The sequence below is a fragment of the Dendrobium catenatum genome, unplaced genomic scaffold, assembly GCF_001605985.2.
Source record: "Dendrobium catenatum unplaced genomic scaffold, ASM160598v2 fragScaff_scaffold_839, whole genome shotgun sequence".
NCBI classification, from domain to species: Eukaryota; Viridiplantae; Streptophyta; class Magnoliopsida; order Asparagales; family Orchidaceae; genus Dendrobium; species Dendrobium catenatum.
This window is the reverse complement of record NW_021319301.1, coordinates 183,278-197,944: the sequence shown is the minus strand read 5'-3', so window position 1 is coordinate 197,944 and position 14,667 is coordinate 183,278. Positions and strand designations below refer to the sequence as shown.

At 32.6% G+C, this 14,667-nt stretch overlaps 1 protein-coding gene across 1 annotated transcript; it reads left to right on the top strand.

Annotated features, from left to right (window-relative positions):
* The first annotated feature begins 9,368 nt into the window (after positions 1 to 9,368).
* On the top strand, positions 9,369 to 10,115 carry LOC110114044 (zinc finger protein GIS3-like). Its single transcript, XM_020846797.2, has one exon. It carries the CDS (start codon positions 9,416 to 9,418, stop codon positions 10,061 to 10,063), a length of 648 nt encoding a protein of 215 aa, XP_020702456.1. The 5' UTR covers positions 9,369 to 9,415; the 3' UTR covers positions 10,064 to 10,115.
* Positions 10,116 to 14,667: the final 4,552 nt, after the last annotated feature.

Here is a 14,667-nt window from a genome sequence, read left to right as displayed (position 1 = left end):
ATACTCTTACTGTACACCAGCAGCAACAATACGACCAGGACATGACCTGGTTTGGCTCACAGTTTGTTGCCATGACCAGTTTCTTTCAGCAGCCGCGACCACCACCACCATCTGATGATCAGGGACCCTCATTTTTCTAGTCTTAGATTTTATTTCCCATAGTTGCTTATATTTGTTTTTCTTTTTTTTTTTTTGTACTTGTTCTGCTTTAGTTGCTTTTTAGTTCTTTCCTCCTTTTTGAGATGTCAAAAGGGGGAGTAATATATTTATACATGATTAATTATGCTTGTTGCTTTAGTTTGTACTTGCTCTTATTTCTACTATGAATTTTTGAATAACATTGCTATAATCATCAAAGTGTTTGCCATTATCAAAAAGGGGTAGATTGTTGTAAACTTGGTTTCATGGATAGTGATTTTGATGTTAGCAAACACTTTGACTGCCTGTTTCTACTAACATTTTAGGACCTCGAAATCAGGAAGTAATTGGAACCAGCTCAAGATTGGGTAGACTAGGTCTGAGTCAGTCTGTATTTTTCTTTTTCCCTTTCTTGAGTCAATTGTAAATGTTTGAAGTGGCTGATGTTAAGTAACCCTATACACACACACTTGAGAGATTCAGAATTTCTGTTTTTACTAACATCGTCCTGGATGATATTTACATCGGCCTGGATGATCGAGATTCAAAATAGAAGTTCTAATTAGGATTTTTTAGTTAAAGCAGGCGTAATTAACTGATCGTCATGGATGATATATTTATCGAACAGGACGATAGGCTCAAAATAGAAATAAATAGCCGCCATAATCAATTTAGGTATTTTATATTTTTAGAAATCGGCCAGGACGATCGTGAGATCGGCCTGGACGATATGACACAATTATGCCTAAATTGATCTAGCAATCAAGGAAGCAATTAAGGATAAATTGATACGATCACATCATCCTGGATGATCGTGGGATCGGCCGGGATGATATATTCAAAAACCCTTAGTTGCTCCTGGACGATAAATGTCGGCCAGCTCAAATTCAGGGCGATGCCCTGGACGATTTTCCTCTGATTTGAACTGATCGTCTAGGACGATCGTGAGATCAGCCGGGACGATCAACCTAATTTTCAATCATCCAGTTCATTTTCAGAGCGGTGTTCTGGGCGATTATCTGTGTTTTGAACTGATCGTACAGGACGATAAAGTTGGTAACTTGCATTTATTGAGCTCCTTTGAAGCTCTTCTATTTAAGAGCTCTTGTTCAATATTTTTTAACATCTTTGGCTGCTGTCTTGACCTGAAAAAACCTAAAGGAGAGAGAGAGAGGATCTTGTGAGGGGGAGCTTGTGAGGGAGTTCACAAGGGTTGCTCCAAGCATTATTCCACTTCTTCTTCCCTAGAGTCTCTTATACTTGGAAGTGTTGGGAGAGGTAAGCTTCAGCGATCGATCGAGGTTCTCTGCCTTCTTCAGGAGGAAGCAAAAGGAGTGGGGTTCTCTACCTTGCTGGGGGTGGCAAAAAGGAGGTGTTTTATAAAGGCTTCTCCGCCTAGCTGTGGGGGCTAAAGGAGAGTCACGTTGGTAGTGCAATACTCGGAGGGCGCCTCCGGGGAGTGGACGTAGGTCAAGTTGACCGAACCACTATAAACCCTTGTGTTCTTTTTTTACTGCTTCCGCACTTATTTTTTCGTGGTGACTTTGGTTTGTGATATTTGTTCTTGGTTTTAAAGAATTTTTTAAAATACCAATTCACCCCCCCCCCCTCTTGGTTAGCCTCAGAACTAGTTCATAGGGCTTAACATCCCTAACGAACTTTCACATTGAATCAAAACAAAGGTGTGTTACTTATTAGATTTTTTTCTCTTTACTTATTAGCTTTAATGGAGATTCTTGTGGTAGTTTTGAACACAAAAGAAGATTATATTCAAGGGTTTTGGAAAAGTTTTAATTTAAAATGCATATTGATGAATTATGAAGCTTTTCTATTTATAAAGTCACAACTAATAGGGAATAAATAATTTTGCAACCCTTAAAGAATAAGTCTACATTAACATTAATATAATGGTTGTGTGAATCATTTTAAATAAAAACAAATTAAACTCTTAAATATCGAGACACCTTTTAGTATAATAGTTAGAATTTCATTAAAAATTTTGAAGTTAAGTGTACTTGTGCGGAAGCAACCCTGGAATGGGTGACCTCTTGAGAAGTTACGCTAACGTGAGGTTATTAGGTCAAAGCGGACAACACCTCGATAATTAAGAGTTTGAGCTACGCCAAAATAGTATCATAGTAATACACGAGCTGGAAGATGAGAAGTGTCATACATTACAAAGTGCTACGCCATGGGGGCCACCTTTTAAACCCCTAGATGGGGCAAATTGTTATATGACCCACCACTTGAACTTGTAGGGGCCACTTCTAGGATCCTATCTATGTGATGGATGATTCTGGATAAGGATATTGAGAAAGATGTCAGCTACTTAAGTGGGGGAGATTGTGCGACCCCTTAAGTAAAAAGAATATAAACTCTTAAATATTGAGGCGTCATTAATTGGGTGTAATGGTTAAAATTTCATAAAACAAAATCTTCAAAGTTAAGCATGCTTGTGCAGAATCAATTTTAAGATAAGTGTCATCCGGTTCAGTTACACCAAAGGAATGAAACCATGAGGTTATTAGCCAAAGCGAACAATACTTCGATAGTTAAGAGTTTGAGATGTAATAGGCTGTACTTTGAAACCATTTTTATGTTGTAATTTTTAAGTTTAGTGTTTTCAATATCTAAGAAAAAATTTTAGGCTTATAAATTTAAACATTTAAAAACAAGTCTGAATTATTTGGACTATGAAATTCTTATTTGATTCAATATTTAATATTTTGAATGTTATATATATATATATATATTAAAACTCGCAAAGGGGCCTGTGCGTTAATATTGAAATAGAAATTACAGGGTCCTCATAGAAGATCATCAGCTCACTAATGCTCAAACGAGCTACAAAACAAATAAAAATAAAATCTACGAGCCAATTTTCTCCACTAAAAAAAAATACAGAAATCTCTAGTAACATTCTAACGATGCTATAGAAATGCATCAAAAAAAGAAAGATAATATAAATGGAATAAAGCCCAATCTTTATACAAAAAATCTTGAAGGCAGCCAAAAGAATCTTCACCTATAGAGGGAAGCAAAAAGGAAGGCTACACCAACAAAAAGATAGGTTATACAGTAATAGTAATATGAATGACATGTAGGTAAAAAGAAGTAGAAGTAAAAACTGCTCAAAATAAAGCCAATCCTAGAATTAAGACTTAAAGAGCTCAGAATACACATAATATAATAAGCCTCATTCGAAAAATCCACAAGCCACTCAATCCTACCTTTAGGGTCTCCCAAAACCACCTTGGCAAAACCCATCCAGCAAACCATAATACTCCCAAAAAAATAGTATGGGATAACTATAACCCCAACAATAGAATCCACACCAGACCTCCAAAACTGGATAAGCCGACTATAAAACATCAACCAGGTGACAAACAACTAGAGCCTACAATCAACAACCATACCAACAGCAGAATACAAAACCATGTGATAACAACCAAACTAGCAACATCACAATCAAAATAAGAGAGCCCAGCCATAACCTCACGGTTACCTCCAGCACCCCAAATACTAACGGGAGGATAGCAACAATGGGACAAACCATCTGCACTATAACCCAAGAAATCATGGCTCAAGTCTAAAATAACCAGGATAACAACTAAACAAGAAAGCTCAGAATTTTGGCAGCAGTAGAAAGCATTTAAATGAAAAAGGAAAAACCAGATAAAACTGCCAAGATTGATCCAACACATAGAAACCCAGAACCTGGAGAAAAACTCAGTCATAAACAGAAAAACAACATTCCAAAAGTCTATCCCTCCAGCAAAAGGGTCAACAAACCTCCAGCAAGAAGTAGAAAAGAACATCCAGAATTCAAAACCAAGTTGTAGAGGAACCTCCACATCACAGATAGCCCAACCAACATAAATATTGAACCAGGAAAGATATGAAAACATCACAACACCCCAGTAATCCTGCAGGAGAAATCAAGAAGCCCAGAAGTATAAGAAGACCCAGCAAACAGAAATCCAAATAAAGAAAACAAACCTGAACAATAACCAAGAGACTAAACAATTAAGATCTAATATATGGAAAATTGCAAGCATCAAGATTAAGCAAACCACAAAGTGGCACAGGGCTAATGGACCAAATAACATCAGAAAAATAGTCAAGGCTAAAACCCCACATAGTAAGCCAAGAAGCACAGGCATTACCATCCTTGCTAACATGGTGAAAAGAGTAGTTCAGAAATAGCATAAGCTTTTTAATTTCTCTAACCAGATTGAAGAGATTCAGAGTAAAACACCTTTCTTCATCATCTTGAAAAAGATGAAAATTATACTCAGAATTAACTTAAATATTTAAATTAGTTAAGCTTAGAGGGATGCACAACTGAATACAATAGAGAATGGCCATAGTGATAGTAGTAGAATAGTTACCATTATGAACCGGACTTAAAAAAAGCAACAATAAGGCAGCCATTACTATCCCTAATAACACCACCACAACCACCAGTTAAATCAGTACTAGGGCCATCCATATTAAACTTAAAGAAATTAATGCCGAATTTTTTCCAATAGATAATATTAGAAATAGAAGGAGCACCATCCATGTTTAACCCTAAAGCAGTACTAAAAAAGTAATAGTTTTTAAAATCCTTAACATAAAGTAGATTAATAGCCACAAGAACTAAAACCTTATCCTTCACCTTCTGAATAACATTATGATGGCTCATTCTCACATTATTGAAAAGGGATTGATTCCTTTCCAACCAAAGAAACCAACGAATGAGGGAAGGAATAACATTACAAATGTGACCTTTAGCATTAATAAACTAAGAGTTAAGCATATATTTAAGAAAAGAATGTGAGTTAAATTAATTGAAACAAATCATCAAAATGAACCCAAGTTGTAACAACAATTGGACCATATATAAAGACATGATGCATATTCTCCATATGAAAACAACATTGACACTTGGAAGCCATGGTAAAACCTTTTTTAATAAGATTATCATCTATAGGAATAAATCTATGTAAGACTCTCCAAACAAAAATATAAATAATAGAAGGAATGCTCTTATGCCAAATATTATTTAAAATGTTATCAATATTTATTTTATCTCTAAAAGTATGCCAAGCACTCTTTAAGTGAAAGCCACCATCTTTGGAAATATCACATAAAATAATATCTTTAGAACCAGTATTGATAGGCAAGTTTAAAATACGATGGAGGATGCAAACAGAAATCTCATTAGAAAGCTCATCATAGTCCCACAAATTATCATTAAAAAAGGAATTAACCATGACCGAAGAAGTAGTGGAAGAATTCAAAATAGAGTCAATAGAGTGTTCACCTAACCAATGATCTTGCCAAAAGAAAATATTTCCATCACCAAGGCCCCAAGAAATAAAGGGCTCCACCTCCCATTTAACCTTGCAAAGCCTTTTCCAAACTCTAGAGTCACCTTATTTAGAAAAATAATTAGTAGGATGCTTATAAATACAATACTTAAAAATCATAAAATTAGCTCAAAGATTATCAATAGAAAGAAAATTATACGAAAGTTTAAAAGAAAAAGCCTTAGCAAGGTCATTAAAGTTCTTACACCCAAGACCACCTTCAGCCAAAACACCACAACACTTATCCCAAGTAGCCAAATGGATTTTAGAGCTAGGAGAAGTGCCTTTCCAAAAAAAAAAATTATTAATAAGCTTCTGAACCCTATCACAAACCCCAAGAGTGGGAAAAATAGTTTGAAAACTATAAACATGTAAAGCACAAAGAACACCTTTAATAAGAATAACTCTACCACCAAAGCTAAGCAAATTGGACTCCCATGATAACAGTTTATTTTGAACAAAGACAATAAGATCATCAAACAAAAAGGATCTCCTCCTATCATTAAAAATAGGAAATCCTAGATATTTGATGGGCATGTGAGCATGGGTAAAGCCAGTAAGATTGTTAATAGCTAAGATACGATCATTCAAAATTCTCTTGGAAGCAATGAAACAACTTTTGTTTTTGTTAAAGGATAAGCCACTCACCACATCAAATTGATAAAATAAATCCATAAGCTTTTGAATTTTATTAATAGTCTCATTAGAAAAAAATATTAAAATCATCCGCAAAATATAAATGAGATATGGGAACACCTCCCAAAGTTCTAAAATAAAGAACAGGATTAGCATCAAACAAGTTGATTAGACCCCTAGAAAGAAATTCAGCAGCAATAATGAAAAAAGCAGGGGAAATAGGATCACCTTGTCTTAAGCCATGAGAAGCTTTGAAGAAGCCATTATTAGAACCATTAACAATAATAGAAAAATAAATATCTTAAATATAATTCTTAATAAGCTTGATAAAGACAGAGTTAAATCCAAAAAATTCTAAGGTAAGATAAATAAAATTCCAATTAATATTATCATAGGCCTTGACAATATCAAGCTTTAAAATTAAATTACCTCCTCTCACCCTAACATCCAAATCTTGATAGAACTCTTGAGCCAATAAAATGTTATTTGTAATGACCCTGCTTTTCACAAAACCCATATGATTAGGAGAAATAATTCTATGTAAAATAGAAGTAAAATGATTCATAATAATTTTAGAGATCAACTTATTTAAAAAAGTACAAATACTGATTGGTCTAAAGTCATTCCAATTGTTAACAGTATTATTTTTAGAAATAAGCACAATAGAAGTAGAAGTAAAAAACTTTGGTATGGGGTTACCAACAAAGAAATCTAAAATAGCAACCGCATTTGACACGCTTGAATATAGTAAGATCTCCTAGCGAAAATGCGGTTATAATCAAGATCATTAGCAAGTTGGATAGCAACATGTCTTTGATTAAGCAATCCAATGTGAAATGATACGGAAAGTTTTAGGATTAAAAAAAAAAAAAATCATATAATATCAAGGTTAGGTCGTGTCAACACGAATTTACCAACAAGCGTCAAAGCGTAAGGAGCACTAGCTAGCTGATCAACAACTGAGTCTTCAAACAAGAGAGCCAAACAACCCTTGAAGGAAGACTTCACAAATTTTAGATTCGGAGATGAAGACAAAGAGCCTGCTAAAACATCTTTAAAGGAGCTCGATTTTCCTTCAAAAAGAGAGGAAGATGTCGGGTTCGATGAAGAAGGGATCATCATCGCCTAGGACCAGAAATCAACGAAACCTCAAAATGAAGTAAAGCAACATAACAAAACACATAGAGGAAAAACAAACGATCGGAAAAGGCGAAGATAAAAAGCCACGAGAAGAGCAAACCAACGCACGTGACGTAGCCCTAGAATCGTCCCAAAATTGCCTCCGAACCTAGAGCTCAGAGAGACAATAGAGCGACGAGTGGCATGTATATATGAATCCCTCTTTTTAATCAAATTACAAAAAAAAAAACATTTTTAATCAAATAAAAAAAAATAACGAAACTAGATGAACCAAAGGATTGATCGCTTAAAATATTTGAACAATATTGCACCTTTACTCAAACAAAATCTATGAAAATCAATGAACAGCCCAAATTTTAGTGACAGACAAACACAAAAATCTACAATAAATCATAAAATAAGAGAGCATTAAAATCCCCCAAGTTTTAAAATTAACGTCAATGTGACTCTGTATTCAACATTATCATCCAAATTTTTTAAAGAGAAAGATAATAAATTTGTTCTCAAAAGATTTGCTAAATTCTTATTGATTTGATTTTATTTATGACACTGAAGCAGATACAGATTTGATAGTTTGTTTTTTAATAAATAAAGCAATCACAACTCATAAGTATTTTAAAGAATAATATGTCATCCACTCACCTGTTATCATTCAGCCTCGATAGCCTAAATTATTTATTTATTTGTTATTATTTTAATATGTACGTAGCTCGTAGTCCGTTAGAGTATGCAATTTTCTAATTAAGAGCATGTTGACTATGTCGACGGCATTTTCTGCTAAATTTACGTCGATAGCCTTTCAATAATTTTGGCTAAGCTATGTGCTTTAATCTTGTTTAAAATGCTATGACCGCTAATTAAGACGCCAATGTTCCATAATTTGTTCTACTCCACCGAGGCCAAGCTTTCTATTATGTCCATAATTTGTTCTTCTTTTTTGTTTTTTTTCTATCTTCTACCGAATGTGGACTCATAACAAAATATCATACATTTGTCCACAACTATTATAATTAAGTCTATGTAAGATCTGTTAATTATAACTTAATTTGGTTTAATATCAACAGAAATTAACATTTTAGTCGACAAAAAAAAGACTACGAAAAAGTTACTTGAAAGCTAGTAATTTCAAATAAGCTTTTTAGAATTATTATTAGATTTTGTTTGGGACAACATTCTTATTGCTTTATAAAACAACTTCTTAGTACCAAAGCATTGTTTTGGTCTTACCCTAATTTAAGAAAATTTTCAACTAAAATAATGTTTTAGAAAGCATTAAGAAAGTTGTCCAAAACGAACTCTTAGGCTTCGTTTGGAATGGCTTTCTTACTGCTTCATAAAGTGGCTTTAAGAAACAGAAAGAAAGTCCTCCTAAAGAAAGCCTTAGGGTCTGCTTGAAATAACTTTTTAACTAATTTGTTTTTTTAGAAGCAATCATAATTTAATTTGGCTATTATTTTTTTATTGCTTTCTTACTGCTTAAGAAAAATTTATGTTATGAAAAACTATTTTTTAATAATCAGAATAATTACATTGATTTCCGCACAACAATATTATAATCAACTTTATAAAACATTGCAATTGTCCTAAATAGGCCCATCATTAATCATCCAAAAATAAGTATTGATTAGTATGAATAGCCTTATTTTTCTCAAATACAATAAGAAATCTAAATCCTCATAGAATACTAAATTTTTATTTTTTCAAGTCCATCTCAACCAATTACAATTCCTCTTAGTGTTGAATAATGACATAGTTTTCTTTCTCCACAATGTTCGACATCACCCTTACTTTTCCTTTCCCATATTTTAATTTCACAAATGCCCAACCATCACATATATAAATATATTAAGTTAAATATAAAAATATTAAGTTTAATAAAAATACTTTTGTGCTGAAAAATTAAATAAAAATAGACAACAATATTTAAAAAAAAAACACTACAAGGATTATAAATTAAGCTCATAACCTTATAAAACTTAAAAAAATAGAATCGTATAATTGATAGCTGAGATATCAACCACTACATCAAAGCCTATCCAACTATCATATATAAATATATATGTACACACTCTCATATATCCCACATGCAAACCATTTTCCCCTTCTCTCTCTCCCTCCCTCTCTCTTGGATTCTCATCAATAAGAATATGTTGTCGTCCGGTTTCCAGAGCCACGCGGCAAACCCCAAGCTTAAGCTATTCGGTTATTCCATGCCGGAAAACGCAGACTCAGCAATAGAACATCCCGCCGCTGTTCTCCCAGAGCAAAACCCCGGCTCTTCTTCCTCCTCCTCTACGACCACCGCCTCCGGCGTTGGTGCCGCCGCGGATGCTCGAAAATACGAGTGCCAATACTGCTTCCGCGGCTTCGCCAACTCCCAGGCCCTCGGCGGCCACCAAAACGCCCATAAGAAAGAACGGCAGCATCTCAAACGCACCCAGCTCCACGCCGCTGCCGCGGCAGCAGCAGCCAACGGCGCCGATTTCTTCAACTATCCACGCGGCGCTAATCCAATGGTCACCGCCTTCTCTCCCCCGCCCCACCTCCTCCCCGACTCCTCCAACTGGGTTTACTTCTCACGTGCCGTCCAACCTTTACACGTATCGCACGGCTGCGTCTTCTCTTCCCCTGTTCAAGCCGACGGTCCACGCGGCTCGGGGACTGGTCACAAAACCCACCCGGCTGTCGCTGGCCCTGTCTCACAGAACCGGTTTTCTTCGCCGACAGAGCAGGCCGGATCGGATGACTCGTTCGGGTTGGATCTTCAGCTGAGCCTGGCTCCGGCCGGGTCTTGAATCGTTTGATTTTCTCTCCAACTTTTCACTTTGAACCTTGTACATTTTTATTTATTTTTCTCTATGAATTTCATAACTTTATTGCTTATGCAATGATAATTTCAACTTTTATTTTTATCCCAATCGGCCTTTATTCAATTTCTTTGATGAGAAAATTAGGTCTTGAGAATTTTAAGAAGAAGTAAAAAAGCCGTCCCAAACGGGGCCTTAGCCTTCGCTCGAGACAATTTTTTCTAAAGTAGCTTTTTAATATAAAAATTTTAAATTAAAAAAATACTAAAAAATAATTTCAAAAAGCTATAAAAAAAAATATCTCAAATGAAATCTTATCATAATGCCCGCAAGCTGTAAATAATATTAGTTAGTAAAGAAATTTGGTGCGATAATTAATAATATTAACATGAATACTTATTAAATAAACAATTAAAAGCAAAGCATTTAAAAAATTGTTCAGAATTGACCTACGTGTCATGCTGTGATTCCACATCATCCTATTGGCTGTTAGAAAATAAATTGGTATACTTTATTATCTAACTTTAAAAATAAAATTAAAGATTAATTATTTCTGAAAAGCTTATAATTTTGCTAGAATAGAGTAGGATATAGCAAGAAAAACAAAGAGGAAAGTATTAGCACCAAATTTCTATTTGGAATATATTATTTTTTTTATTTTTAAATTACTTAAAAATAAATAATTATTGGATCTAATCTTAATAGTAAAAATTATCAAGATTTTACCATAAGTATAGAATAATCCTTAAGATAAGAAAGTATAGAAACACCATTTTAGATATATTTTAGTGTTAATAAAGATATTATTTTGGTCTAAGGATAAATGTTATATTTAAAATAACTTTTGACGGCTATTTTTTCGTTGTTTAAAAAAAAATCCTAAAATGCTACTTTAGAGGTCCAAATGAAATCAAAGTCTATACGAATACATAAGTAGAATCGGTCTAGTTTTCGATGTATCAATCAAATATGTATGACAATTTTTACAAAAAATAACTACTTCGAAAAAATTATAAGATGCTGAGTATATATTAAAAGAATGCTTTTGTTGAGAACTTTTAGGCTTCGTTTGAGACATCTTTATTAGTGTTTATTAAAGCAGCTTTCTAGTATAAATAAATTAATTTTTGTACTACAAAGTCAGTTTAAGAAGCACTAAGTAAACCATCCCAGACAAAGCCTTAGTCATTTAAGCAAGTATCATATATGAGTAGCTAAGTTCCACGAGTGAATAGTCTTAGAGAGAGGCATGTTCATTAATCATCTTGGGCAATTTCATAATATCTTAGGCTTTGTTTGTGATAACTTTCGGACTGATTTCTAAAACAACTTTCTCAAACAAAGCTTTAAGATTCTTGGCAACTTGATCAGTACTACAAGCTTCAATCATGATCTGATAAACCTAATTTAAATAAATGTATATAGAAAATTACAATTTTTTAAACTTGTTTTATTATTAAAAGCAAATTGCTTAAAAAAAAAAAATAAGAGCATACCTAATAATATAAATATATAAATAACCCTAGCTAACAGAGGAATTAGTTTTCTTCTTCTTATTATCATTGGGATTTTTCCTGTGTAATGTTGGAAGGCCTACTTATTATTAAAAAAAAATCAGCACATAACTACTTTAATTTATAATAATATTACCCGTCTAGATTTTTAAAACATAATAAAAATTACTTATATATATATAATATTTTATTTTCATAATTTTTATATTTTGATCGGGATGTGTAAACATGAACAAGTTAGAAATATTAGTTTAATTAGTTAGATAAACTATTCATCTCTGATTTCATAAAATGATCTGTCCAATAAGTACTACGTACGAGCACAAATTCTAATGTATTTACATATTAAATTCATAAACTTATTTTCACAAAATTTGTTTTTTTTTTGAGGAGAACATTTAGGCTAATTAGACAGACACACACATCACATACGCAAGCTCTGAATCTAAGACCTCTTTGTTGTTAGTCAAAGTTCCCAACCAACGATCAACTAAGATGAGCTACGTCACACAAGTACCTGGCATTCTCTTTAAAATATTTGAAGATGAGAAAAAATCAATGTGATATGTGGTAGATGTTTTTTGAAGAGAATTGATGGTGTGGACTTAAATGGAGGTCCACCAAACCTTAAGAAGCCATTAAAGTCTTTGACATGTTGGTGGTGAAATGGATGAAAAGTGGCCAAGGAATAATTTCCAGCTAATGGGTTTGAAGAAGCTTAGTAACAAATAAGTCTTATTTCGGTTTTTAATATTGGGTTTCGCTTGAAAAGGCATTACTTAATGCTTCTAAATCCGTTTTTAGTACAAAAATTTATATTCAAGAAAATTTGGTACTAGAAAAGCTTTTCCAGAAAATAGTAAAAAATGTTGTCCCAAATGAAGCCTTAGTGAGACAAATGGACGAACTGCAAAGGCTAAAAAAATATGAAGATAGTATGGAGGTTTTGATGGGTTAGGAGGCTAGTATGGAGGGTTAGGAAGGCTAGTATGAAGGTTTTGATGGGGTTAAAAAATAGGAAGTTATGAAATTAATATAGAAGTGTTTAGGGGAGATAGAGCTTTCAAGAAAATAATTCTTACAAAATGATTAGGCTTTAAAGCACATAATTCTTGCAACTTATCAAAGATTAAGCATCATAAGAGCTCACATAATTCAATATGATTAGCATTATATATATTATATTATATATATATATATATTATATATATTACTGTTCATTAATATTTACATAAGTAACAAGTTCCCAAAATATATATATTTATTTAGTAACAGGCTACAAATAAACATATAATGCCAAAGAGTAAGAAAACAAACCTAAAACTATCACTAACTAACTAGCCTACTCTGCTAGTTACTTGCCCTTACCAAAAATCACCTAAATATCACATAATGAGCTCATAGCTCAACAAGTAACCAAAATTTATCACTATATTCAATGTAAAACAAAAAAATCAATATGTCTTCTTTAATTCTAATCAATTTCAATCAAAAGTTATCAATTATGATAATAAGCAATATATGAAATTAATGTCAATCAATAATAAAATCATATAATCAATAATCAACAAAAGTTATCAATCTATAAAAATAATTAAAATTATTATCAATTAATAGCATATGTTGTACAATGAAACAACCTCAAATTGAATATTAGTTTATTCGTGTTTTTGATTCTATCACATGCTTCTATCCATCTTTTGCCACATATAATTGTATATTCAATATTGACATGTAAGCATATTTATTTAATATGTTGTATCAATATATTTATCAAATATTATCAATGTCCTTATTGTATGATATACCCATGCCACATTAGTATTAATGCGAGTTCTATCAATCTAACATTAGTTCTATCTATCAATAGATTAATCAAGTTAAAGTTGTCATGTAAATGTAGATGGATGTAATTATGAATGCCAGATAGGACATTAAAACTTTAATGTGATATTTTCAATATCTTAAACCCAAACTATTGACTGGTTGGTCCTCAGTTTCTAATTTAATCATAATTATCGACTGGTTGGTCACAATTTCTATCTTACCATTATTATCCATAAATCTTAAATCAATTAAAATAGGTTATCAATAAATCATTAAGAGTTTTCATCTTCTTCCATTGATATAATTCAATCAATTAATTCCAGCTATAATTATGATTAATTACAAACCATTTTTTAAGGAATGATCTTCAGCCAGTTTCCTGTATAAGGTGTTGCAAATATGGATCCAAGACTTATGATTTTAATGATAATAAATATTATTAGATTTATAACTGTGTTATCTCCTAATAATTAAATTTATGTATATCTATTTTTTTATTCTTCTCACTAATATTTCAGTTCCCACAGTTCATTGCAATCTCGATCAACTCAAAGTTTCGTAGACTTGGATTAAAGTCTTTATTTTCAATCTTTTTAATAATTTACTTTTCTCGAGTAAATTATGTATTTTGATGGATCCTAATGCTAAGTAACCTTGTACACACATATTCAAGGGTGAGTTAGTGAGTTAGGAAGAAGTTGCATTTTTGAAACTACTCGTACAGTACGATTGATATCCTATACTGATGATCACTACTGGAAAATTACCCATCATTATTGGTGATAATTCTAGCATTTTTTGATATATTTTGGGCTGCTTGGAAAATTTATAGTGGTTTTCCCATCAGTTCATAAACCGTCAGAATAAATCACATAGGAATAAAAACCTGCTGTCAATTTCTAAATGCAAAAATTTTCAAGTAGTTTTCTGTGGCTCCACAATAGAAATTACAGCAAGAAAAGAAATTGGATGATCAATTATAATGATGTTGAAGATGATTTCTTTATATGGGAGGGATTATAATAAGGTCTTCCTTCATCATGTAAGGCGAAATTGTAAAAAGTTAGCTCACTTTTGTGCTAACTTAGCCTTTCTTATGATTTTTTTGGGAGTACTTTTCTGAGAAGGATCTACCTATTTCTTTTCTTCATATGTTGAAGAAAGAATGTGTTCTTGTAGTTTCTCCTACATTAGCTTGTATCTAGGTTTTCTTCTTTCTTCTTTGCTTTAATCCATGCTTTTAGCATTTTC